Source organism: Heliconius melpomene, chromosome 13 (assembly GCF_056956725.1).
Source record: "Heliconius melpomene rosina isolate 202511_hmr_F chromosome 13, ASM5695672v1, whole genome shotgun sequence".
NCBI lineage: Eukaryota > Metazoa > Arthropoda > Insecta > Lepidoptera > Nymphalidae > Heliconius > Heliconius melpomene.
Window position 1 is genome coordinate 18636829 of NC_140401.1, and position 15365 is coordinate 18652193.

The 15365-nt window shown below is 44.1% G+C and overlaps 2 protein-coding genes across 4 annotated transcripts; one reads left to right on the plus strand and one right to left on the minus strand.

Moving 5' to 3' along the window:
- Tsc1 (tuberous sclerosis 1 protein hamartin) lies at positions 1-5935 on the minus strand. Its single transcript, XM_085195716.1, has 3 exons — positions 5543-5935; positions 3076-4645; positions 1-2221 (listed from the first exon to the last, which is right to left on the minus strand). Exons 2-3 carry the CDS (start codon positions 4633-4635, stop codon positions 1235-1237), a joined length of 2547 nt encoding a protein of 848 aa, XP_085051842.1. The 5' UTR covers positions 4636-4645; positions 5543-5935; the 3' UTR covers positions 1-1234.
- Positions 5936-6047: 112 nt separating this feature from the next.
- LOC146533269 (putative apoptosis-inducing factor 1, mitochondrial) lies at positions 6048-11375 on the plus strand. 3 transcript variants are annotated; one of them, XM_085195718.1, is made up of 8 exons: positions 6048-6315; positions 6436-6473; positions 7101-7208; positions 8199-8381; positions 8933-8993; positions 9477-10642; positions 10713-10955; positions 11247-11375. In XM_085195718.1, exons 1-8 carry the CDS (start codon positions 6243-6245, stop codon positions 11316-11318), a joined length of 1944 nt encoding a protein of 647 aa, XP_085051844.1. In that variant the 5' UTR covers positions 6048-6242; the 3' UTR covers positions 11319-11375. The 3 variants fall into 3 exon arrangements, with proteins under 3 accessions (XP_085051844.1, XP_085051845.1, XP_085051846.1); XM_085195719.1 differs by lacking the exon at positions 7101-7208 and adding an exon at positions 7546-7575; XM_085195720.1 differs by lacking the exon at positions 7101-7208 and having other exon boundaries at positions 6050-6315.
- The last annotated feature ends 3990 nt before the right edge of the window (positions 11376-15365 follow it).

Here is a 15365-nt window from a genome sequence, read left to right on the forward strand (position 1 = left end):
TTTGATTGCATCTCTTTAATCATTACTTCTCCGAAGTGCGGAGAGCGCGGTCTTTCGCGAGCCCCGAGGGAAGTTAACTAATACAAAGTTTATTCATTATTACATCTCGTACAACTATTATATATATTTTTTACATAAAATATTTGAGAATGTGATACCAAAGGCGGCATTCACTAATATTTATAAATTAAAAAAATCATTTGTTACGTTCCCACACAACCCGGGAATCGCTGACCTAGGACCACCCAGAACATGTCCCCCAACATTACCCATAATTTCATTTCCAATTAATACATTGCATAATTCTCTTAAATCTTGAAATTGTTATTTGAATCCCCGCACCTGCTGTTATAATTAAAATTAAAATTAAACGTAGAATATACCGATTTTACTTAAAAAATACTTTATTAAAATTAACTTATTGTTACAAAGGTGAGACTTGCTCAAAGTCGGAGACAAGAATGATTTTATATTCTACGTTTAATTTTAATTATAACAGCAGGTGCGGGGATTCAAATAACAATTCCAAGATTTAAGAGAATTATGCAATATATTAATTGGAAATGAAATTATGGGTAATGTTGGGGGACATGTTCTGGGTGGTCCTAGGTCAGCGATTCCCAGGTTGTGTGGGAACGTAACACATTTATTTTATTTAGCAACCAAATAATAATATTTACTTTAAATAAATATATATAATATAAATAAAAGTGGAGGCCGCCTTCAGTCTTCTCAATTTTAAATTGAAACTTAACTTGTTAAATATGATTTAATACAAAAAGAATTGTTGCAAATAATATAATTAAACTATTTTACAACTTAAGTAATCGACTAATAACAGCATCAGTCCTCGTCTGTACTCTAGCGGCGTGTATGTACACTTGCAGGAACTAACATACTAATATTATATAATTTTGGAAACATAAAGATGGCAACCAGAGCTGAGGATTTAAATCATATAAATATCACTCACTATACATATATATTGCATAACCAAATCCATGACAACACAGTATATTTAGTGATTGGTCAAAAATATATAAACTTTGGCGTCACACTCGCGGTAGGTGCTACCTATGGGTAATAGAGAAAAATATTCAGTTAAATGATTCTGCAGAGAGCGAGCGGTCGTCCGTAAGTTATACAAATATCAAGTAAGCTTTCAGTTGTTTTTTGAAATTTCCCCAAATAAAATACAAGCAATGCGTCGACGCGAAAAGAGAACACTGCGGCATTAACTGCGCCCCGCTGCCTCGTCGTCGTCGTCTTGGCTCGCCCCCGCCCCCGCGCCCGCCACCGCCAGCCACTCCAGTCGCTGACACTCGGTGGCGCGCACCACCCTCGCCAGCGCTGCGCACTTGTCCTGCAGCGCGCGCAGCCGCGCCGCGTGCTCCTCCGCCGCCTGCCGCGCCGCGCGCCGCAGTTCGGCTACGGCTGCGTCGCGCGCGCTCAGCGCCGCCTCCAGCTCGTGTGTGCGCGCGCCCGCCGCCTCAGCGCGCGCCGCCGCGCCCTCCGCCTCCGCCTCCGCGCGCGCTAGTGCCGCCCGCAGGGCGCGCTCCTCCGCGGCCGCGCGCGCCGCCTCCGCGCCCGCCGCTGCGCCGCCCGCCGCGCGCATTGCCTCGCCCAGCCGCGCCTCGCGCTCCGCCAGCACTAGCAGCTCGCAGCGCAGGCGCCGCGCGTGCTCACCGCGCCGCTCCGCAGACAGAGCCGCGCGCGCCAACGCCTCCAGCTGGCGCGCCGCCTCGAACGACGAGCCGCGCGAGCGCCGTAGTTCGGCGGCGTCGGCGGCGCGCTGCGCTTCTGCCTCGCGCAGCGCGGCCTCGGCGCGCAGGCGTGCGGCGCTCTCCTCGGCGAGCGCCGCCTCGAGGCGCAGCTCGCGCTCGGGCGCGCCGGGCGGAGCGGGCGCGGGCGCGGGCGGCGCCCGTTCGAGACGTCGCAGCAGCTCGTCGCGCTCGGAGGTGGCGGCGCGCAGGCGGTCGCGCAGGGCGGCGTTCTGCAGCTCGAGCGCGTGCGCCTGGCGACAACGGCCCAGCAGGCGGCGGTTGCGCTCGGCGTGCGCCTCGCGGCGCCATCGCTCGTACATGAGCTGCGCGTGCACGAACGCGAGCTGCTCGGCGAGCTCGGAGGCGCCGGCCACGACGCGGCCAGAGTAGAGCTCCGCGAGGTAGTGGTCGAGGCGCTCGCAAGGAGGGACCACGGTCTCGATCTTCTCGTTAGAACTCTGTCGGATATTTGCAATTCCATAAGTGCGGGTTTTAAGCATAGGGGTAAATTAAATATCTAGAATTGGGCAAACATTTTTCTCATACGAGACAAATGAGGTACCTATCCATCATGCAGTGTGCATACTTTGAAAAGGATTAAGATGGTCATTAATCTGTTGATCGCGTTACATATACAGAAATTATTAGAAGAATTAGTAGAACAGCGTAGACCCCGGTCTTTCAAACAACAGTATGATCTAAATAAGATATTATCAAAAGCTAAATCTCCATCCATCTCTAAAATGTCCAAGGGAAAATAGGACTCAAATCAGGTAGAAAAAACTATTTATATAAAATAATGTGTGAAATTTCTTAAGGCTTCTTCAATGTTAAAGAGTGTATGAGTATCGTATATAACTCAAGTATAGTGAGTATGTATGTGTGAGTGCGATGATACAAGTTGATGTGATGGATCAACTACCTAAAAATTGTATTGTTCGTATAATTCCCCAAGTATTTGGATTTCTTAGAAGCGGGATTGATATTGTAAAACTACCCCAGCATAGGCCGTGAACCCGACACCACAGCATAGGATCAGAATAAAACAATATTGAATGAAGTTCGAAACCTTTGTAACAGGTTTTGAAGTAGACCTTACTAGTATGTAAGGTTATGAAGACTGAAGTAGATAATTTTCGTTACGGTAACATTTTTTTATTATTGTCAGAGTTACGGTTTACATTTAAAAAAAGATATCTGTTGAACCACTGAAAATAGCTGAACATACAAAGGGATGAAATAGATAGGTATTGTTGTTCCATCGATTGTGTTACTTTGTATATTCTTTTCTTTCACCAAAGACTAAACTGACCTGTTTGCGTTCGTCGTCGGGAAGACATCGGTAGAAGTCTGCAATGAGGAACTCGTACGGCGCCGGCCACACGTCCAGCGTCTGCACGGCCACCGACGCGGTGCGCCCCCCGCCCCCTGTACCTCGCGACCACGAGGCGGAGCGCCGCGCCGCCCCCGCTCCCGCCCCTGCAGCCCGCGGGCGCGCCGCCCTCCCCCCTGCCTCGGCGTCTCCCGCACGCGGGTCCCGCGCCTCCGGCGTGCGCGCGTCTGTGCCCGCCCACGAGCGCTCGGCGCGCGCGCGCTCTGTCAGCTCCAGCACCTCGCGGTCCTCAATGTTGAGCGGTTCCGGATCCGGCGGCGGGCCCGCGCGGCTCGGCTCCGGCCGTGCCACGGCGCCCGCGGGCGGGGGTCCGCCGCCGAAGGGTACCGGCGACTCCGCGGCGCGCCGCTCCAGCGCCACGCGTGCCAGGCGCCCCGCGTAAGCCTCCGCGCCGGCGGGCGGCGACGTCTCCTTGCGCATCGGCGAGGGCGGCTGCGAGCGCCGGCCAATAGCGCGCACGGCGGCGGACTCGGCGGGGAAACGGAACTGCGCGCGCGTCTCCTTGGCGGGCGTGTTCTCGGGCGTGGCCTCCACGGCGGCCTCGGGCGGCTCAGCGGCGTCGGCCTCGGCCGGCAGCGGCGTGTGCGGCGCGGAGTCGGCGCCGCAGCGCTCGCCCAGCGGAAACCAGGGCTCGGCACCGGGCCGCAGCGCGGATGCGGCGCGCGCGGCGTGCGCCCCGCTGCCGGGCGCGGGCTCAGTCGGCGCGGAGGGCGCGGGCGCGGCGGAGGAAGCGCGCGGCGCGGACCGGCGCGGGCCCGCCAGCACGTCGGGCGGTTCGACCTCGCGCGCGCGCGCGCCTGTCACTAGCGCGGGGTGCAGGCGCACGGACCGCAGCAGTGGCGCCAAACCATGCTCCCACAGAGCGCGTGCGCCGCCAGCGGCGGCGCACTCGGCACGCAACGTCTCCAGCAGCGCGCAAGGGTGCGTGGCGTACAGCGCGTGGAAGAGAGCGAGCTGCGCCAGCTGCAGGTGCGCGCGGGCGGGCGGTGGCGGCGGCGGTTCCAAAGCGGCGGGGCGCAGCAGCGCGTCGGCCAGATCAGGCCAGTGCTGCACCGCCAGTGCCGGCTCGGCGGGCAGCAGCGCGGCCAGCGCCAGCAGTGCGTGCAGCAGCGGCAGCGGGTCGCGCTCGACGCGCGCGGCGCGCAGTAGGTCGCGCGCCAGTGGGTGCGCGGGCAGGCGGTGCAGCCAGGGCGGGCGGCGCGCCACGAGAGGCGCCAGCGCGGCTAGTGCATGAAGGCGCGCGGGGCGCTCGGCGCGCAGCTGCTCGTGCAGCGCGTCGAGCAGGTGGCGCGCGTGCGCGTCAGGCGCGCGCACGAGCAGCTCGAGCACGCGCGCTGAGCCGGTGCGCGCGTGGTACTGCAGAAGCGCGCGTGTGAGCCAGGACTCTCGCACGCTGGCGTAGAGCGCCGCTATGCCGTCGAGGGTCTCGCGCGCCTCCAGCAGGGCGAACACTTCACCCGACTCGCACGCGGCTAACATCTCCGACCACCTTTAAAAGTTTAGAGAATGTTAGTACAAGCTACTTCCGAAAAATCAAGAATTTATGAAAATTGTACATATTAGGAATGAATGTGCAGTGGTCATACAAGCCAATTTGGGCTTAAGACCGCGAAGAAAAAAACTATTTTTTATGGACTAACATAGTCCTGCATTAATGTTTTATTATGTGCTAACTATTATTGTTTTCAAAAATAAATGCAAATTATTGCATCCTTCCCTGCATTTTTTAATTTTCTTTAAATATTTGAATTAGGATGAGGCTTAAAAACGGTGCTGTAGTTAGACAGGTCTCACAGCATTTACTGCGCCCCATTCCTCTTACCATGTTGTCTTTTCTGTTTTGTGCATTTATAATCACCATTATTTAAAATTTAATTACTTTGATTAGAAAAAAATTAGCTCCACACTGTATCCCTCACACAGTGGGATTTTTTACAATAAATTTTGGAGGCATTGTGTACTCGACACCAGAGCATAGAAATGAAAATATAAATTTAAATAAATATTTTATTTCCTCGAGATAGGATCAAACCTACAATTATTTTTATTCTTCACAAACATAACAGCATAAAATCTTCATAAACCAAGACAATTGTTTCAAGCTTCTTAAAAATATGATGACAATATTCGACATTAGTTTTATAAACATATATTAGATATCTGTTTTTACTACATAATTATTTATTTAATATACAGAAGTGTTTGTTTTGAAAAATTTAATTATTTTATGGCTACAAGCTAACGGGCGATCTATCCAGCGGCTTTTCTCTAGCAGACCACAGAAAGATTTGAAATAAGTGTATTTCGATGACAACAAGCACCCTAATTTGTCTTACGGCAGCTATTTGATAATTGTTGTGATATTATATGTGGTTTAATTTCATACCAATTAGCAGTTCGGAGAGTATTTCCTTCGTTTATCGCAGCTGGTGGAATTTTGATAAGAGATTGTTCACACACGTTAAGATTGTAAATGCAGTTGTAGGCTTACGGACTACCTACAGTACCTACTATATAAAATTTGTAAAATAATAATTGAATACTTGTGTGAAGACCGATATATTTGACATTGACACAATATTTTTCTTTTATATTTTCTTAGTTCACATTTCACAAATAGACAACTGTGACAGTTTATGGTGCTTACCGTAGAAAATATCAATATATTATATTTTTATTATCTAAGTGTATTATTTTAAAATTCGAAACTTAACAGCCGTACAGAAACGAAAAATACATTTTGTATTTCATTGCTCCAGTTCCAATCCATATTAATCATTATAAATAATAATAGTATCCTGAACTATTAAAGGACTGAAGAATATGACTATGTACTTATATACTAGTCTATATCCTTGTACATTGGGTACTTGAGTAAATGTGTTCTGTGTCCTTGTATTATTATTATTTATTTATCCATCTGTGGTTCTGTGGTATAAAATGTCAAAACTATAACCTCAAAATGTATTAAATTGTTTTTAAATAGCCGTATAAAATGTGATGAAACAGAATGCTATTGAGATTTAAATTAAGATATATTTAACCAAAGTATTTATTCGAGCCAGAATCATTATTAAGTGCTTAAGATGTTAAGAGCAATAACGAGTATTTACATCGAGGGCCAATCGATAGCTCGAAGAGATGTTTGCAAACTGTTTCGTAAGTGCTAAAATGTTATTCTTATTGAAAGTTTCTTAAAACAATCCTGTTAAGGACAGTCCTAACATAATGTTTGAGTTAACAAGGATAATGATGAATTATATATTTTATTATCTCTAGGTGTATGTTCTTATTCAAGTGCGGCAACCGGAGAACAAGTAAGTACAGCATGATTATGAAATAATAATAATTTATAAGAAATATTTTTAAAATAAAAAAACAATATTTTTAACCAAAATAACACAAATACCAAAATTTTACATAACTAAAATACCCATAGTCTATTCATTTGGGCTTGAGACAAAATGGAATTAACAGAGGGTATGTTTAAATTATTCACAGAGGGTATAATAGAGGGTTTATTTGGCTAGTGTAAAGATGAAATAAAATAGTTTATATAACTTTGCAGTATATACATACACAAAGTAATTTTTTTTAAAGTAGCTGTTCTCACATAATATTTTTTAAGTATTCATGATTTTTTTTTTCAAAATATGAAATCTACTTAAGATTTGAGTGAAAGCATACAAAATAAAATTTAAGTAAGCAGTAAGAATACTTTTCCTATTGATTACAATATAATGTGTGAGATTCTTTAAATAAATGTTTTTTTTTTCAACTTCAGGTGTTTGAAAAAATTTTCAAATATGTTTCTAATGAAATTTGGCACATAGTGAGAACATACAATACAAATAAAGAAAAATTTATAGAAATAATAATTGTATACTTATATTTGTAGTTCATTTATTATATTTAAATTTATATTCCCATTTTCTGGTATCCAGGCAAATCGTGACTTTGAGTTCTGCCACTCAACAATCAAAGCCTCAAAAATTCGGTGGAAAATGGGGAACATAATGTCCAAACACTACATTACCTCTGCCTACTCTGCTGTGAGTGATAGTATGAAGCAGATTTTTCTTTTCTCAACACTAAATGAACCAATCAGTGCATTATAATTTGTATAGAGTGTTTATTCGTTGATATGTGGGTATAAAAGAATATTCTTTCAGTACCTACCGTACCCTATATTAAACCCATTAAGATAATCCCCTATAAATTGATGGGATTTTTCGACCCCGCAGTGCACTAATAAATAATCATGCTTCAGGTATGATAGACCCTATGCCGCACCCATTAAAAGTCTTCAAGTTTGGCTAATTTGGCACATAATAATATTATTTGTTTTTTTTTGTAACCATATTTTAATTAATATTTTATTTACACAAGCGCACAAATAAATTGAGGAAATATAAAACGGTAATACAATTATTTTTGGTAATTCACAAAAGAATATTATAGAATAAGTAATTTGAGATCATTACATAGATACATATAGAAATTTATTTTATGATTATACTATTTAAAATTCTATATTGTTCTTCTGTAAATTTAATTTAAATAGATTCTAACACCATTCTTTCGTAAGAAAAAAACCCATAAAAGAGAAATATTACATACTTTTTGAATGTGGAGGATATTTGTGACATATAAGTATTTTCATTATCTATTTTAAAACATTAATTACTTTAATTTAATAGAATTTATATATATCAATAAAATATGATTGGCACAAAAAGTATTATTGTAATAATGTTATTCTGTGTCTTTATATCTATTTTTCTTATAGTATATCTATATGAAACAGTAGTAAAGTTCAATTGTTTTGGCTCCGTGGTGTAGCATTACACTTAATGTAGAATATGATGATTGATCTTATAGATAATGTAAGCATTTTTTTATTTGTATGCTTATTACATAGAATTATTCAATATAAATTAAAACTTATATATTAATTATGTGAATAGAACTGTGTATCAGAAGAAAATAAATCAGTTTGCTGCTTATTCCAAACTTATAGTATCATTTTAAAAATATTACAGACTGTCCTGAGTCACAATAGCAAGAAGACTGTTGAAAGCAATACTGCAGTAAACCTAAAGAACGATAGCGGTGGTGCCGGAGGTGCTCTGCCGCCTTCGCCTCCTCTTCCTCCTCCTCCCCCAAAGTCGCCCCGCACATGGTCTGCACTGGCCGCTTTTGCGCTGACTGCATCACTCGGAGGTGTGAGTATATTATTGCACATTGTCTTTGTTTTCTTTTTAAAACACAGTACTAAATGAAAATATGAACAATAATAAATATTTTTTTAAACACAATCTTGCTATAAATATTATATTTAAGTATTAGATTTGAAATTTTAAAACTAAAACCAAAACAACAGATAATAGAGTAACAATTAGGTTTCAATGCAAATAAACATGTACAAAATTTAAATTAAGGAACATAAGTAAACGTCAATAACAAAAATCAATTAACGAAAGGTACTTACAGAATTACGATCTTACAACATGCATAATATTGATAACTTTATATTGAGAATCTTCTAAAATAAATATTTTTTTATCATTAATTTCTTTAGATGTATAAAAATGTTAACATATTTAAAACTGACTCAATCACCTCAATTAAACAACATTCTTACTACATGACCCAGCCACCCCACATTAATGATGTCTCTTCCCTATTCTCGACTATGCCTCAATATAATTTAGATGGGGTGTTATTCCAATGTAAATGAATAAGTGCAGTAATTTAAAATGACTGTTCCGTACAGGTGTACTACTACCGCAAGATAATTGATGATGCCGAAGATAAAGTTGTACACGAAACTACAAGTAAGCCATTATTTATTACTCAGTCCCTCCTAACAAAGATGGATGGAGGATCACTTTGTTGTCCGTCTGTCAAGACCACTATTCTCGAGATCGTGTGAAGGTATCAACCTGAAAATGACAACCACTTGAATGACAGAAAAGTCAACGCAATAAAATTATATGAGAATTTACACATCAATTTTGCTGCATTTTGTATGAAATTTGACGGGTAACCGTCGATACCTATAATATTTGGCACGAAGTCAGAATACAAATAAAGGAAAAAAATCCAAAATGTGAAAATTTATAGGTTTCAGCGCGGCGTTGATTTCTGCCACTCAACACGCAATGCCTTCAGAATTCGGTAGAAAGTGAAAAAATAATTAAAACTCATCTCATACAAAATGAGTGTACGTTCCAAAATTGGTAGGGAAGCCTCGGTGGGCGAGTCCGACTCGCACTTAACCGGTTTTTGGTTTTTGTTACAATATATTTTGTAATAAGGTAAAGATAAAATTGGCGAGCGAATCGGCGACGAAGAGGAGGAGGGCCGAGGGCCCATCCCCGCCACCGCCGAGGAGCTGCCCGCGCACGTGCAGTACCTGTTAGTAGGCGGCGGCACCGCCTCCTTCGCCGCCATGCGCGCTTTGCGCAGCGCGCGCCCCGACTCCGCCGTGCTCATCGTCGCCGCCGAGCGTGCGCTGCCCTACATGCGGCCGCCGCTAAGCAAGGAGCTGTGGCGCGAGCCCACGCTGGCGCTCGCGCCCGACCCCGGCGCGCTCTCCTTTCGTCAGTGGAACGGGCGCCGCCGTCCGCTCGCCTACGAGCCCGCCGCCTTCTACGCACCGCCCGGCGCGGCACTCGCGCGCGGCTGGACTGTGGCGCGCCTCGACCCCGCGCGCCGCACCGCCCTGCTGCGCGCCGGCGCGCGCCACCACGAGCTCACCTATGACAAGGTGCTGCTCGCCACGGGCGCGCGCCCGCGCCGCTTGCCCGCGCTGCGCGCCGCTGCCACCGCCGGCCGCGCGCTGGCGCTGCGCGATGTGCGCGATGCGCGCCGGCTGGCCGCCGCGCTGGACGCGGGCGCCGCCACCGTGGCGCTGGTGGGCGGCGGCCTGCTGGCCTGCGAGCTGGCGGCCGCTCTGGCGGAGCGCATGGGCGCGCGCGGCCGCGTGCTGCTGCTGTTCCGCGAGGACGAGCCGCTGTCGCGCCTGCTGCCCGCGTACCTGGCGCGTGACGCGGCGCGGCGCCTAGCGGCGATGGGCGTGGAGCTGCGCGCGCGCTCCGAGGTGGTGGGTGGCGACGTGGATGCGCAGCAGGTGGCGCTGCAGCTGGCGGACGGCGCGCGGCTGCGGGCCGACGTGGTCGTGGAATGCGCGGGCAGCGAGCCGGCCACGGAGCTGGCGGCGGCGGCGGGGCTGGAGCTAAGCGCGGAGTTGGGCGGCGTGGTGGTGAACGCGGAGCTGGCGGCGCGCTCGGGCGTGTACGCGGCGGGCGACGTGGCCTGCTTCTACGACCCGGCGCTCGGGCGGCGGCGCGTGGAGCATCATGATCACGCTGTGGTCACGGGGCGTCTCGCCGGCGAGAACATGGCCGCCATGGCGCCGCCCAAGACCTACACGCACCAGAGCATGTTCTGGAGCGACGTCGGCTCGCAGTTCGGTTACGAGGTACATGTAGCGTCCTATAATTAAACGCGCAGTTAGGAACGGGCCGATACTATAGTAGTACGTTTTTCAGGCGATAGGTATCATAGACTCGCGCCTGCAGACGGTCGGCGTGTTCTCGGCTGACGCGGTCGACGAGGTGGTCACCAGCTCGGCGGCGGCGGGCGTGGGGCAGGCGGGGCAGACGGGAGAGCCAGAGGGGGTGGGGGAGGCGCCCCGGCGCTACGAACGCGGTGTGGTGTTCTACCTGCGAGACGGGCGTGTGGTGGGTGTGCTGCTGTGGAACTTGTTCAATCGGATGCAGGTCGCGCGACAGGTACGTAGGTGCCATTTACGTAATGATTAAGTCGAACTTATGTTCTACTTATTCACAATGTAAAAAATATATATATTAAGCGCTCTCTAGTCCTCCTGTCAATTTAAGCGTCATTGATGATGATGTACTGGTGATTTTGAAAGTATATAGCTAACATTAGAATTATAACGTTGATTTCGATAAATACTTATAAGGAAAACGTATAAAATTTGAAAGTAGCGGGCTTTGAACCCGCGCCTCATTGGAAACCGTCCAAGATTTCAATATCTTATTTTAGTATATTCTTTTCAGGTGCTGGCGCAGGGCGAGTTTGAAGACCTTTTCGAAGTAGCTAAACTATTTTCACCGCACGAAGAAGATTAATACTTCGCATTTAATTATTTGTATATATTATTTAGAGAAATAAAATATAAGCACTAATTTTTTTTTTACTCTTTTTATAAAAGAGTGTAGAGGTTTGCGTGCTTAGTAGCGGTAGCCGCAACGCATACTTCTACATTTTTATTACACATTTTCACGTTGTAGAAAAATCTCAAAAATTGTCAAATAAGTAATTAACGTAATTGACGTAGTCTCTTTTATAATTAAATTAAAGTAAAATGATTAATGCTACGGAAATAAGATTTTGGCGCCTAACATGGAAATATAAAAGCTTAATTACGAAAGCTCATGTTACGCGCCACCCGGCGTGTCGGCAACTCTCGGGTGCGGTCGCCGAGCTGTCGGGAGGGGCGTGGCGTGAAACTATCACACGGGTCACCTGTAGCATTGGGGGTGCCACAAGGCTCTATTCTGGGTCCGTTTTTGTTCCTTTTGTACATTAATGACTTACCTCACCTTATGAGAGATATCTGTGAAATGGTGTTGTTTGCAGATGATACATCTTTAGTTTTTAAGGTTAATAGACAGCAATTGGAAATTGACGATGTAAACAATGCTCTTTCTAGGATATTGCACTGGTTTAGTGCCAATAACTTGCTTTTAAATAGTAGTAAAACTAAATGTATCAGGTTCTTTACTAAGAATGTTCAACAAGTAGAAACCAGGGTTTTGCAGAACAATAAGGAACTTAAAGTAGTTAATGAAACTGTTTTCTTAGGTATAACATTAGATGCTAAGTTACAATGGGGTCCGCATATAGAAACTTTATCTGGTAGACTTAGTTCGGCAGCGTATGCTGTCCGCAAGATTCGTCAACTGACCGATGTTGACACCGCGCGTTTAGTATACTTCAGCTATTTTCATAGCATTATGTCTTACGGCCTGTTACTTTGGGGCAGTGCCGCTGACACAGATACCATTTTTGTGCTCCAAAAACGGGCTGTCCGAGCAGTCTATAAAATGGGTCCACGGGAGTCACTAAGGAATAAATTTAAAGACTTTAACATCCTCACACTACACTCCCAATATATTTACGACAACTTAGTATATGTGCATAAGAATATTAATAAATTTAATAAAAACAGTGACCTCCATCAATATAATTTAAGAAATAAAAATAAGCTTGCTGTGCCCTTCTCTAGGCTCCATAAAGTGTCTCACTCATTCGTAGGTCAAAGTATACACTTTTATAACAAATTTCCAAACGACGTGGTTAATTTATCACTGAACAAATTTAAAAAAGTGGTAAAGCACAGGCTCTGCCAAAAAGCTTATTACTCTGTTAAAGATTATGTTCGCGATAAAGATGTTTGGAAATGAGTTGCTCTATTTCTAAGTTAAAATTGTTAATTGTGATTTATAACAAATGTTGGCATTTAAAAAGAGTGGCCATGAGTTTCTTTGCCTGTATCTTCTCATGAGCTCAACCATTTGAACGGGCTTTTTTCAAGTCAAAATTGCACATTTTTTTTGGTTATTTTGTTTTCCATTTTTTTTTTATCTTTTATGACATGTCCAAGTGAATGTTAAGCATTTTTATGGAATAAAGATATTTTGACTTTGACTTTGGTATTTAAAGTACAGTAGTAGGATTACGTTTTGAAATGGCAATGGTAGCATTTGCTATATTAATGTAAAACTACTAATTAGTAGTTTTTATAAAAGTACTTTTTTTAAGAATTTAATTTTAATTCACGATTTAGTTACTTAATGTTTAATAAATAACTTTCTTTATAATATTTCATGTATGCAAGGTACCGTGATAAAATGTTTTTCGATATGAGAAACAGTTTATGTAACCGGTATTTAAAGTACAGTAGTAGGATTACGTTTTGAAATGGCAATGGTAGCATTTGCATTGCAAATGGCGAACATACTACTGCGAATAAAACAAGCAACCCGTTTTTAGCATTTCTGTTGTATTTTATATTTAGATTTCTATTGTTGTTCAGTTGTTCTCTCTGTTTGAATATATGGATCTAAAATATGGGAGACAATTTGAAAAATGTCCCCTCGTGAAGATCCTGAAATTTCCAATTCACACCGGTAAGTAATCATTAAGTATTAACTACTCTAGATAAAGTCATATCTTAAATGTTGTACTTTTTCAGTTGTGAAACTTGGGCCAAGTTTTGCTTCCGCGAAGGCCCATGGTATTCTATCGGTTTTCAGAAAAAAATGTATGGTGAACATAGAATGTTATGTTGCCACCATTTTGAAATGCCTTCATTTGTCAATTTTATTGAAAAAATGTTTAGAAAAACTGTTTTATTTAGGTACATATTAGTAATCATACATTGGCAATGTATTTTCTATAATAATAATAATAATAATATACTTCATTTATTTAAGTGACCAGAGACTCATTATGGTTAGTAAACAATATTTCTTACAGACTAGGTTAGTTACAATTATAGTTATATTTTAAATAAATGTTACAATACACATGAATCATCGCTGCACCGTCCCGTTCGCAACGGAACAGCAATGATTCATGTATATACAATCCAGTCTACTGGATGTCATGCTTAGTATTTTGTTGGCACTACCCCGTACCCTACGCACCAGAGACCCGCATCTTTTTCTCATGAGGGCGTAAAAACAGTCAACACGCGCTTCAGCGAACATGCCTGAGGCACTGCAGTATCGAGGTAGCCCCAACAGCATCCTGAACGCGTTATTGTACTGAATGCGGAGAGCGCTATAGGATTTTTGAGTATATCCTGCCCATAGGCTGCACGTGTAAAAAGATGTACAATATGCTCTAAATAATGTTATTTTAACATTGGGTGAACTACGTGCAAACCTACGAGCAAGCATATTCGCCCTCACCGACAACGCTCTCCGCTCCCGTTCAATATCAGTATCGTCTTTTAAATCAGAGGTCAAGTAGTGGCCAAGATATTTAAAACTATCCACCCTACCTAAGCTACAATTATTTAGAAAAACCGGTGGTAGTTCTCTCCTACACTTGCCTCTGACATTAAACATCATTATTTGACTCTTATCTACATTATACATTAGTCCATGTGACTTAGCATACGACTCACATAAAGATACTAATTTTCTTATGCCACAGACAGATGCACTCAGCAGCACCATATCGTCAGCATAGCTAATATTGTTAACACATACATCTTCTATATGACAGCCAACTCTGGTGCTGCTGAGTTCAGCTATCAATTCATTCACATAAATGTTAAAAAGAGTTGGCGAAGTCAAACCCCCTTGTCTCACGCCACACTCCAAGCCGTACGGGCGAGATAACACTCCCTCCCATCGTACATTGTTGACCTGGTTTCCATACCAATACTTAAAAATGTTAATGAGCTCCATAGGTAAGCCGCTTTTCTGAAGTTTCTTCCATAAAATATTGTATGAAACCAGGTCGAAAGCCTTAGAAAGATCAAGGAAACAAGCAACAATTGGCGTTTCTCTCTTTAGGTAGTAAGTGACAGCACTCTTTAGACACAACACTGCAGTTTCTGTTGATAGACCCGGTTTAAAACCAAACTGATTGTCGTGCAGTTGGACATACGAATTAAGCTGTGTATTAAGAATGCTATCAAATACTTTTGAGATTACGGTTGCCAACGAGATTGGCCTGTAGTTATTCTTATCAGCGTTGTCACCCGTTTTATTTTTGACTATAGGGACCACTACTGTACGCATCATATCATCCGGCATATAGATATGACTTAGACATAAGTTAAATAATATACACAAAACACGGGCTAAATGAGGACCAGCCAACTGTAAGTGCTCAATGCTAAGACCATCGTGACCAGGTGACTTGCCTCTGGTCATTGACATTATAGTTTCAGCAATACCTTTAGTTGTTATTTTTGTCAACCTGTTCACTCCGGCCTCATCATCCTGCATATGATTCGAACTACCAAGTGGTGACTTCACTGAAAAATGATCTACAAAAAGATTAGCAATCTGCTCAGGATCAGTGAAACCGCTGATGCTCACAGGGATACCCGGCTTCGGTTGCAATCTGTTGCTTTGCTTCCAAAAGGAACGAAA

Excerpts from the sequence above, each read along its gene's own strand:
- Tsc1 (XM_085195716.1), bottom strand. The coding sequence starts at position 4,635 with ATGTTAGCCGCGTGCGAGTCGGGTGAAGTGTTCGCCCTGCTGGAGGCG. Across the intron at positions 2,222-3,075 it reads CCGACGACGAACGCAAACAG|AGTTCTAACGAGAAGATCGA; the intron begins GTCAGTTTAGTC and ends AATATCCGACAG.
- LOC146533269 (XM_085195718.1), top strand. The coding sequence starts at position 6,243 with ATGTTAAGAGCAATAACGAGTATTTACATCGAGGGCCAATCGATAGCT. Across the intron at positions 7,209-8,198 it reads TTACCTCTGCCTACTCTGCT|ACTGTCCTGAGTCACAATAG; the intron begins GTGAGTGATAGT and ends AAAATATTACAG. Across the intron at positions 10,956-11,246 it reads GGATGCAGGTCGCGCGACAG|GTGCTGGCGCAGGGCGAGTT; the intron begins GTACGTAGGTGC and ends TATTCTTTTCAG.